Source organism: Dermacentor andersoni, chromosome 8 (assembly GCF_023375885.2).
Source record: "Dermacentor andersoni chromosome 8, qqDerAnde1_hic_scaffold, whole genome shotgun sequence".
NCBI lineage: Eukaryota > Metazoa > Arthropoda > Arachnida > Ixodida > Ixodidae > Dermacentor > Dermacentor andersoni.
Genome location: NC_092821.1, coordinates 98,564,924 through 98,576,442, shown reverse-complemented (window position 1 = coordinate 98,576,442; position 11,519 = coordinate 98,564,924). Strand labels below are relative to the sequence as shown.

At 47.2% G+C, this 11,519-nt stretch overlaps 2 protein-coding genes across 4 annotated transcripts in view; one reads left to right on the top strand and one right to left on the bottom strand.

The window, feature by feature from the left end:
- Positions 1–1,604: 1,604 nt before the first annotated feature.
- On the bottom strand, positions 1,605–8,363 carry zuc (Mitochondrial cardiolipin hydrolase zuc). Its single transcript, XM_050176906.3, has 4 exons — positions 8,084–8,363; positions 7,153–7,447; positions 3,726–3,842; positions 1,605–2,103 (listed from the first exon to the last, which is right to left on the bottom strand). The coding sequence occupies exons 1-4, from the start codon at positions 8,216–8,218 to the stop codon at positions 1,961–1,963; spliced, it is 690 nt and encodes a 229-aa protein (XP_050032863.1). The 5' UTR covers positions 8,219–8,363; the 3' UTR covers positions 1,605–1,960.
- A 287-nt stretch (positions 8,364–8,650) lies between these two features.
- Positions 8,651–11,519, top strand: part of LOC126529306 (AP-5 complex subunit zeta-1-like) — a 102,835-nt gene continuing 99,966 nt past the window's right edge. For 2 of the 3 annotated variants that reach the window (XM_055069755.2, XM_055069754.2), the window contains exon 1: positions 8,651–8,839. In XM_055069755.2, the coding sequence (XP_054925730.1) occupies positions 8,691–8,839 (149 nt within the window). In that variant the 5' untranslated portion in view covers positions 8,651–8,690. The remainder of the gene's footprint in view (positions 8,840–11,519) is intronic. The other variant, XM_050176905.3, reaches the window with a different exon arrangement.

The following is an 11,519-nucleotide window of genomic DNA, read 5'->3' as shown; positions in this document are numbered from 1 at the left end:
GATGGTTTTGAGGTGAAGATTCCTCATAAGAATTTAATGCTTGTGTGTGCCACTTAGTCGTCAAACACATTTAATGTAGTCCTATCCAGAGAAGAAGGGTTGCCAGAGAAGAAGGGTATTTGACAGACATACCTGTAGCAGCTGGATTCTTGAGAATTTGCAGTGCAGTAAATCTCGCAATTGATAATTGGCATTGATGCTAATATATACGTGAAGCTTTTAGTAATTAAATTTCGATTAAAAAAAATTCTATCTGGGTTTAAGAGTGATTGATGATGTGTGCTTGTGTGAAGTGGTCTAGAGACATATCTGGTGTAGGAAGAGTTGCAGTGCTGTCTCCGGTTGATAATTGATGTTGCTGCTAATATTGTATATAGTGCATTCGGATTCTGAAATCTATATATATAGGGTTTAGGGATAATCGTTGCAAAACACAGGCTCGTCCAATGCCGGTTATTTCACAAGGCAAAATAATTGGACGCCTTGTATTCGAGCAGGACTTTTGGCACTGGCACTGCACTGTTTCATACCCTGCAGGCAATGTTGCGGTAGCTACATAAATAATAGTAAGAATAACTCGCTCCGCATGTTTTGCAGTTGCATAAAATGCATTCACTGTAGCTGAAAGCTCCCTGAAAAGAAAAAAAAAAAAAACTGAAGAAGGTGCAGAAGAAGCACTTTATCGCAAAAAATGGATGTTCACATTGCTTATCGGCTTACTGACAGAATTAAAAAAAAAAGTAGTGTAAGCCAGGTAATGACACTCTTGAAGTTTGAAGCTGTTGATATGGTTGTAGCAGGTTAAACTTCTAACCATTGAGGGGCACAGCTGGAGGTTTGCTAGTTTCTTGGTCATCGTTGTCACTGGAAGCATCCTTTTTCGGAAATTGACACCCCTCTCCAGCAATTGTTTCATCAGAGGTGCTCTCTGAGACATCTACACCATTGCCATCAGCAGTACCGATCGCTGTAATTATTAATAACCTTCCTAGAAAAAAAAAAATTGCTTCACACTCTTTAGGAGTACTATTACCAACAGTCTGACAGTAATAAAACAGTTAAAAAAAATAATCAGGTGACATATTTTACAGAAGTTAATTGCGCATGTGCCCGTCTCCTCTTCCCCGGCTCATCGAGATGTTGCCGCTCCAAGGTTCGTATCGTTTGTTGTAACCAAAATGAGCAGGCAAGCGGGTAGTTAGGAGCGGCCAGCCCGCCCCCATAGCCTTCCTGTGAAACTCCTTGGTCGTTCAGAAACTGTTTGTAGTAGCTGAAAGCTTCCTCTAAATGGAGCCGTAAGTGGGCTCAACTTTACAGTAATGTTGTGCCATCTTAAATGTAAGTGAACAGCAGTGATCGCTTTGGAATGCAAGGTGAGACGCGTATATATTGAACAGACTTGAGCACTGCATTTCGATTAAACATCTGCTGACCATGCTCACCAACCACATTGTTGTCGCCAAGACTTTTTATTCTCTGGGCACACAAGTTTTGCCCAATAAAATGTTTGATTCTTACACTTACTCTTTCGTGCTAGCATTTGTTTCAGTACCATAACTATCCTACAACTATGCGGCAGATTGAGTGACAAGCAAACACGTCAATACAGCATCATAATCATAATTTATTTTATCGCTATATTAGAGTGCTCATGGTAAAACCATGACAAAGTACTTCAAAAGCAGTGGCATACGAATTCACACATAATACGACGAAATCAAGCCAACCTCACAATGGTGACCAATATATTGACATTTACTAAGGAGCAGGAAAACAGGAGATATGGCAGTGCCTTTTCGCCTTGGTCAGTAGCATCGTGCACAATTATATATACAAAATGTACAAATGGAATGCCACTTGTCTGATCGTGCGTGCATGGATGCACGCCCGATCCATAGGAGGCACCAGCTAGTGGGCGGCCATAGCATGTTCTAGCTTGAGGGCTAAGTGAGGCCCCGGGTCACCATGACTCTGCAGTTTGCCGCGTACACTCCAGGTTGTGTCGCGGCCGCGGCTTGAACAGCTCCCAGAGCCGCTCGAACTCTTGTGTGTATGCGTCCACCAGGTCTGGCTCGCTCGTCATGAGCAGGTTCTCGTGATTGCCTGCGGTAGAAGACAGGGTGGCGAGAGAATGGCATGATCGAGTTGCCTTCACTTGGTCTCTGAAGGCATAGCTTTCGAGTGAAGCCCCACCATGAGGGGCAACATTGAAGCAGAGAGGTGGAAGGAAAGAAGGACCTAATGAGGGGAGGCCTACCTACACTGAATGCAGAGAGAAAACAGAGCCGTGAGTGAGAAAACTAAGGCAAACTTGAACGACTCCACATTTAATAACGACGATACGAAGCCAAGCAAAAAGCCACAGAGGAAATCGATTGTTTAATCCACATAATTAAATTAAAAATGATACTGACATATTCTGCATATTGCAACAACCTTTTCCTTTAGCCAAATGCAGTGGTGCATTGCTGAATGAACTTGATCTTGTTCCGCGGGTTCGCGAGACGTTCAGCGTGCGGGACACGTATTCCCATTATTTTTGTGGGAAAGCCATTTAATTGGTCTGTGAACCATGGTCAGTCGTGTGAAAAGACAAAAATGTTTTTCGCTATTTACCGGAAATTGTGGTGTTAGAGATGGAGGGAGGTGGTGCAGGAGAGACGAAAGGGGAGCATTCAGTACATCAGTGGTTACACCGACATGCACTTTTAGAAGCACTTTCACAGTTCAGTCCGAGCCAGCCTGAAGAAATGGTGGCCCAGGAAGCACACTGTCAGCAAGGCAAAGCAAGAGCAGGGGCAGGCAAAGGAATACGGTGGTCGAGGAACATGGAGGCTCAGAAAATGCACAGGGGTGGTTGCGTGCAGATCCTCCGGGTCAATTCCCAGGTGCTGGGTTGGCTCCATGAAAAGTCAGCAGAGTCAGGCGTTCGTTCAATCAGGCACCACTATGAGGCCAGAGAAGATCCTCATAGTTCGCGATTTGAGCTGCAGCCCGTTGCGTGAAAAATGTGTAACATGGGGATGTGCTTTAGCCAACAATCAAAGAAGCCCTCAGTGTTTCCTCCAGTTGTCGCAACAAAATTGCCAGCAACAAGCGAAAAAAGTTCTGGCAGAGCCCATCTGGTGACGACTGTCGACGTTAATGCAATTGGCATTCGAGCAATGGAGAGACACACTGTATTGCCACTGCTGAAACATGTCACGCGTGAGCTGTGTACTGCCAGTCGGGCTCCTCACCTGCGCTTCCCTCCGGCCATGCTACGCCATCTAGTGGCAGGCACACAAATTCTCCCTTCTTTTGTGTGGTCTCCCAAGACTGCGCCGATAGTGCACCGGTGCATGCTAATGCAGACAATGAATCCCTTGGCACTCATGGGCTATAGTGTTGGACTGCTGCGCTTAAGGAACCTGTGTGACATGGCTTCGAATATGCCCAGCACTGGAGAAATTTCAAAGCACTTCTTTTTTAATTGAAAAAAAAAAAAAGCAATGTAAAGAGGCTAGGTAGATAGATACATAGCGGCTTAAGAAGGCTAAGAAAGCTAATGGTATAAAAAAAAAAAGCACAATGGACTCTTCGGACTAGTCACTTGCGACCAATCAAAGCAATACGTTGTCAGTGACTGGTCATTGTGGCCGGGGAGTGCTGCAGCAGCTGCTGTCAGAAAGGGGGTTCGAATGTGAGCTCGTGCAGCCACTGTGGTCCGACAGCTGCACACATACCTGTGATGGCCTGGCGTGTCCAGTTGAAGGAGCCACTAATGAGCACCTCCCGGTCGACCAGCGCAAACTTGTGGTGCATCAGGAATGACGTCTGGTTGTTCACCCGCACAGGGATGCCTGCACGCCAGTGTTGTTCAATGACACATGATGCCAAACAAAAATATAACTGACTCTTTGCTGAGCAGTGAAAAGTGACCACGGACTTTGAGAGGACACTGCCAAGCCAATGTAGCAAACTTGGTATGAACAAACAAGTTCTCAACACATGCTATCCTCAAAGTTCCAAGCTCTGTTAAGACTACATTGTAAGCACAATCACAGCTGTATTCACAAAGATGTTTTGTCTAAATGCTACTTCTTGATTGTTGCACTTGCAACAATGCTTGGCAATTTCCATTTTTGTTGTTAGTACCTGTACCACCTATTTGAAGGCAGCAGAGTGGAGAGGCGTTTCTCATGGAACTCCCTGTGACAAGAATTACCAAGGAGAGTTTACCGAAGTGTACCGACTATTTAGCCAAGGGGTGGTACTGCATTCCACTCAAAGTTGCGAAAGAGTGCCCCTCGAGCACCGAAGAACTGCCAGTAGGTTACTTTGCCTGTAAGTCATTGCATGCAGGTTCTCTTTTTTTTTCAACATCTCTTACCTACTCACAGGAAAAGCACCTGTTCTATTACCACATTGGACAACCAATTAATTTTTTGAGTTATGACAAAAGATATTTGAGTGCATTTTTAATACGTAACTAAATGCTAGTCACGTACTAAAAATGCACTCAAATATCTTTCGTCATAACTAAAAAAATTGCCATGCCATGACTAGTCATGCTAGTCATGGCAAATTGCCATTTGCCATGACTAGCATTTAGCATTTGCCTTCATCTCAGTTTGTAGTGCATAGCTCACAAGAGAGAGCAGAAACAGCAGCTTGAAACAGCCAGCTGCTGCAAACCATGGCGACTGACACGAAAGGTATGACAGGGGACAACCAACATAGCTGCAGTTTGTGGACTTGTGTTGGCCCTTCTGTGTTTGAGTGACAACATTCGTTTTGTTTGAAAAAGAGTGCAGTTCCAGAGGTCTGCACAAGTAGACATCTATTAATACCATAGGCCAGTGGTTACTGGCACCTTTTCTACAGGCTTAGCTGTACATCAAAGTTTCTACACTCTAACCAGGAGGATGGTGTGCAGGAAAGTTCTTATGTTTTGGGGCAGGCTGGCCAACCTTTGGGGTGGTTTGTTGGTTGCTTTGTGTGATATATCTACAGTGGCGAGGATGGACATGCAATGTGAAATAGACATGCATTTAACATCAACTGGTACAGACGGTACACTCGACTTGTTCTTGCTACACTCTGAACTGGTGACCCTACGGACGGGCACAGACTCCATCAGAGGCCTGCAGGACACCAGCTCCCTGCCAAAACAGTGATTCAATATGCAAAGAGTGGCAGGCTGTCCTGCTCACCACATAAGTTGGAACTTCTTGTGTTGAGGAGGTGCCAAACCGAGAAGGATGTTGATGACATCAAGGCTATTCTCGAGGGGCACGAGATCAAGCCAAGGAAGTCCCTCAAGATCCTGGGCCTGAGCATCCAGACGGATGGCAAGAACAACACAATGGTGCAACAACTCACAAAGACTTTCAAACAAGTTATGCATATGATACGCAGGGTCACGAACTGACAAAGAGGCATGAGAGAGTGTGACATAGCAGGATAGTTCAGACCTTCGTCCTCTCGTGCATAAACTATGCTGCTCCTTATCTCACTTTGAGCAAAGCAGAACGAGATAAGCTTGATGCGCTCACAAGTGAGACACTGAAACAAGCACTTGGATTACCTGTGAGCACAACCACAGACAAATTGCTCCTAATGGGTCTGCATAACACCATGGAGGAACTCATTGAAGGACACTTGTCAAACCAAAGGGCAATACCAGCTCACACATAAAACGGCTGCAAAGTGCTGTCTAAACTCAAGTGCATTCCGCGAGACCAGCCTCAGCTGCAGGTGATCCCGTAATCATGGCGTCAACACGTAACTGTGCACCTGATTCCTTGAAACATGCACACGAACCACCATCAGGGTTGCAGAGAGGCAAGAGCAAACGCACTAAACAATCCATACTCCCAAATCCCTATGACTACACCGATGCAGCCAACTATAGTGGCAAAAGAGCCATAATGGCCGAGCTGATGGACAGGTGCGAGCACCTGACCAGCACCTCCATTCCACAAACAATGGCAAAAGAAACAGCAGAAATTGCCATCATCATGCAAACCAGACCATCAACCATAGTTGCAGATTCACAAGAGTCATGCCCCACAGTTCCATGTTGGGCTCGGTGGCACCCACGATGCTGCACATCTTACAAAACAAGGCACCGGACAGGAAAGTCCATGTCTAGTGGACCCTGGCCCACTCTTCCGTGAGAGGCAATGGACACGCCCATCCCATGGCCCAAGACCTCACCCACCAGGCCATGAAGGAGACACCAGAACCCACACCCCTTACAACCTACCAAGAAATTACACAATACTACAGGCTTAGTAGAAGAACACTCATCGCACCACACCCAAACCTCACAAGAGCCAAGAAACCACACTCAGATTAACACAGACTAACACATTTCCCCATCCAATCAGATTGCACCTGCTATTCCCCACACAATTGAATGCACAATGTAAATTCTGCTATTAGCCAGGCACTCTCAGACACATCATATGGCAGTGTATCAACAACCCAGACCTTCCACCCCCTTTCCCTTACCCCGAACAGTAGGAGATACTGCTGTCCAGTTACCTACCTCAAGATCAACTGCTGGTCGAGAGGGACAGTCGAGCCAAAATGGCACATGGCTGTCTGGAACAAGGATCTACCTCGTATACTGAACTGCTCAATAAAAATATGTTTTGTTTGTCTCGAACTAGTTTGAAGCAATGCAGAAACCTCTTGTCATTGGACTCGGAGAAAGCATACCTGAGCTGAAATTCAGACTGATTCAGCTGCTTCCATAATTGGAGGAGTCAAGTGACCAAAATTCTGTCGGATCTTGGTTGCGCTCCCGAGGCAAAGGTCATAATTCTCAAAAGCGACCAGTCAATTAAATGTACCATAAAGCTCTGAAAATGTACCAAGAGCAGCACTGGGAATGACAATGGCAAAAACCACCATAGCCACTCATCAATCATGCATACCGTGCCAAACCTGCACCTCTTAAATAAGGTACAATCTTTTGCTTTTAGAGAGAGAGAGAGAGAGAGAGAGAGAGAGGGAAGAGAGAGAGGGTTGTAGGAAGAGGCCCTCGCACATTTTCCACATTCCTTTCGAATGCCCAAGGCTTCAAATATCAGTGCGCATCTCTTCGAATGACAACTGCCAATTGTCGTAGATGTGTCAATTGATCAGAGCAGCCTTTCGTACCGGCTTCGCGTAACCTGCCGATTTGCGAGTCCGGCGAGTCGGATCCCTCGTCCTCGGTGATGACCCGTACGGTGCGGCTGCGCCGGTGCGTGCTGAGGATGGCGTCTCCCAGGGTATCGCAGGTGATCATGTAGACGCATACGTCGAGTGTGCGCTCAGCTGACGTGAGCGTGTGCACCAGCGTGCGCAGCGAGGTGCGGCCGTGCAGGAAGGAGCAGCGCGGGTTGCCGCACGTGTCGGAGTCGTCGTGCGTCGCCTTAGGGCAAGCCACGCCGCGGTCGGGGAAGAAGATCACCTGCAATTGAGGCATGCGCCGCGGAGTGAACACCTCTGTTTTGATCGCTAGACAAACTCGAGCGAGTTCGACGTCAGGGTCAGGGTAGACGTTTACACGTTCTCGTTAGTGCGCGCCGTTTTCATTCTAAAAGCTCATATTCTCCATGGTGAGCTGTGGTCACAGGTAACACCAGCATGACGGCCAGTGGACGCTGTGGCTGGTATTGTTCCCTAGTCCACTCAGCCCCAAAGTTCTCGTCAATGTGACTATTCAAATAGAGCGCCGAAGCCGTTGCCGTGGCAACGTATGACGCGAAACCTGAACGGTAGCCAGACCAATTGGCCAGACTGGCCAGACCGTCACAACGTGGTCACTCGCAACAGCGCTACTCACAACGCTCACAACATGGTTCAGCCCGTCAAATCCTTTTGAACGAATACAGAGCAAATGTGTTGCTCCTTAAGGTTCCATTATACAGAGCAAATTAAGGAGTCAAGCAGTTTTTTGCTTGCAGAAAACGTTGCAAAGCCAGACGAGGGATAAATGCAATCTCCGGGCGAAAATTTGGCTAGGAAAAGTTTTCAAAAGTTCTTATACTGAACGTTTGCAAGTCAACTAAAATCCTTGAACACTCGATCGTAGAATACGCCTCACCTGGTTGCTGAAGGCAGCGGCCTTCCTGCTCTGGCGTCGCTTCCTCTTGCACGTCGCCTTCCTGTAGATAAAGTATACGATCTCGCTGAGCACTGACAGGCCAAAAGCGACGGCCAGCGCGTCCGCGATCCTCATTTTGCGACGACCTACGGGCCGCGCGACATATTCACGCCGCAGAACGCCTGTCTGCCGGTGCCTTTATTCTAGGTTCACGCAGTGACGCGTGACACGTTCTCGCAGCCCGCGCCGCGCAGCCTTTCGCAACACACGTGGTACAATGATGATGATGTTAGGTGTGTTCTCGTACCACTGAGACATCTGGATGTGCGCACAAATACACACGTCTCTTGCACGAACACTGTGATTAGGGCTTATCTAAGCGGTTCCCGTTGTGTGAGGTGTTGCGTGAACCCATGCGTGAACCATAACGCTAACGTACCTACACAGAATGAACACATTATTACACTGCGACATCACATACGGGCGTGCCGGTGTGACACTCGGGCAGCCCAAGGACTGATTAAGTATTTTTGAATTAGAAGGAAACGTTTTACGTTCAAGCGCCTCGACTGATCAGCTGACAGCGAGAAAGCATGCGAGGGCGGCGATGGCAGCTAGCTTCGTCGACGATCTCATCTCAGTGCGCAGCCACCGGAGGCTTAATCTGTCCGAATTGCTGGATAACCTGCCCAAGCAACTCACCAAGGACGTCTTGCAGCAGCTGCACGCTGCCGTGCTAGAATGCGACCCGGAGTTGTGAGTACCGAAGGCGCGAGATCACGCGCAGTATTTGGTCTAGTTTCGTTTTCTTGTGCTCATCATTCGTTTAGCTTTCCGGCAGTGTATGCACATGGGCGAATCAAGTTCACACAGAGATGGTAATTTTCGTCTGAGGCCATGACATATGCATATGTGGACAGGCGCGCCAGCTTGAAGGGCACTGCGCGCGGCAATTTCGGATGCTCGACGCACGAGGTTCAGCTTCCTACATTAAATATTGGTGAAAAACATCATCACAGGCGGACCTTAGCGTAATTTTCGAAGCGCGTTTTATATCCGTTCCGTGTGACTCTGTTGAATATTTCTGCTTAAGACGAAGTAATGCGAGTTGAGTTCTCGGAAGTGGATATGTGGTGTGGACCTTGTGAATGTTTTTGGTGACATTCGAGGTGACGTGCAGGCAGGCCGCTGTCAGTGAACAGTCTCGCGCTTAGCGCTTGACCGAGCACTTGCTCAAATCGGGTCACAGGCAGCGTAAGGACAGGACGACATACCTGCGGGACTGTTAAGTGTCTCGGCAGGAGTGGTGTACCTCGCAGCTACGTATACTGGCATCGTGAAACTTTGCTTTACACAAACGGGGACGAAGAAACATACACAAGGACGAGCGCTTTCTTCGTCCCTGTTTGTATAGTGCAAAGTTTCACGATGAATCGATTCCAACTAGGCCGGCTCGGAGTGATGTACTGGCATTTTAGAGGGTGACCCCATCCTCACCGACTGGATCTGCAGCTGCATCAGCCTAGTGCCCAAGAAGCCTAGGTTGTCGAGCACAGCCTGTTACGCAACTACAGGCCTATCACCGTGACGAGTGTGCTGTACAGGCTATTTGAACAGGTGGTCAAATCCTGGATGAGCGCAGGGGCAGAAAAGAGTGGGCCCGTCACCGAACTCCGATATGGCTTCTGCCCCAACCGAAGGATAATCTTTTTGTCGTTATACACTGCATAGAGGTGGTATGAAAGGAATCTCGAGGACTACTTGAATGATTCCTTGACGTCACGAAGGTGAGCACAGCATCCCACACGATCGGATGCTGTGCCACATGGCTGATATAGATATGCCAACTTAGTGGATATACCTTCTTCATCGCCTCTACCCTGATAGCTGAGTGGCCACTTGGTTTGGGGATAAGTCTATAGCCAGTGGCAGTCTGCAGAGGACTCAATCAGGGATGCCTACTTTTGCCGATCTTATACATGTTGCACACACCAAGTTTGGAGCAAGCACTTATCAAGTCTGGAATTCTGCTCAAGACGCACTTCACGCCTGAAGGCCTGCCATAGACATGACACTGCCAGGGCTTGTGTTTGTGGATGACATTGTTCTCTTAGCCAAAGATAGACAGCAGCTCCAAAGGCTAGTGACGATATATATCTGCTGATAATTTAGCAATGCTTGGCCTTCTATTCAACCCACAGAAGTCAGCTGTCGTCCACTTGGCTGGCGAAGTAGATGTAGATGTGTAGAAATTTTCTAAGACCTCTTCTTGGGCAAGTTGGTGCGATAACTTCATTCTAAGAGCTTGTGTGCCTGACGTATGACACAGGCACAATCACTTTCGAAAGCAGTGGTTCTGAAATGGGGGTCTGTGAAGCCATCTTTAGGGACCTGCAAAACCCACACCACCCCGCAAAAAAAAAAAGTTTCTTTTTTTTGGGGGGGGGGGGGGGGCGTGGCTACTGCAAGCCTTGAGGCATTCTGGCGAGGGCTGCAGAAATGTTTCCCTTTCTCCATGAGATGGCTGTAAAGCCTTTGTTGCAGTTTCTTACGACATGCATGCGAGCATGCTTTTTTTCATACTTGCATACTTGAAAAGCAAATAGAGAAACAGGTTGAATATGGCTGCAGATGTGCAGCTCTGCTTAAGCGTGACCGCACCACGTATTGACAAGCTGTCCAGATTGAATTGGCATGGCACTTTTGTTTGACCATTCTTTGCCAGGTAGCAATAAAAGGCACCTGTCTCATGTCACACACATGTTGTGTTAATTTACACCTACCCCACGCAACTACAAGGGGTCTCCCATCACTTCCACCAGTCCACAAAGGGTCTCCAACACATCCGTGACAGAGAACCACTGTACAAAGGAAATTTGACTTAAAAACTAGTGTAAATACGAGCTGGTTGGTTTTGGTCAAGTATCTCAGCTAATCGAAACTGCTGGACATGATTGAGAAAGAGAACGAAGTGGTTGCTGTGGCTTCCTTATTAATTTTTTTGCCATGTCCTATGCATGCAGTTGTAGATATTACGTAGATGTTGAATTTTGTGTTGTGGAAGCTTGGAAAATGGAGCAACCTCGAAAAATTCCATTGTGAGAAGCACAAATCAAAGCAGGGACAAATGGAGTTAAGGATGCAAGGAAGATATTCATAGTAGGTCTACCTGGCATGGGAATCAATACACTGAGTGCAACACAGGCGTTATGCACTGTAACCTCTGCATTTATTTTAACAACTTCAAAGGAAGGTTTTGTGTCTACTGCTGCTTTGTTTGTGCTCGAATTTTGCTACAAGGTTGCATTTCCTAGTCCTTGTCCATTATTTAACCTGGCATTACTGCACACCTAGTTCCATCTAGAACAAACTTTTTAAAAATTGCTGTCACATGAGTATAAGCGAGCTGCTGTGCAAATGCGGACTGATTTTGCTA

Bases quoted from the DNA above. Each gene is read 5' to 3' on its own strand.
- zuc (XM_050176906.3), bottom strand. From the start codon at position 8,218: ATGAGGATCGCGGACGCGCTGGCCGTCGCTTTTGGCCTGTCAGTGCTC. The intron at 3,843-7,152 runs GTACGAAAGGCT...ACTGGCGTGCAG, and splicing joins CGGCAGGTTACGCGAAGCCG to GCATCCCTGTGCGGGTGAAC. The intron at 2,104-3,725 runs GTATGTGTGCAG...CTTCTACCGCAG, and splicing joins GACACGCCAGGCCATCACAG to GCAATCACGAGAACCTGCTC.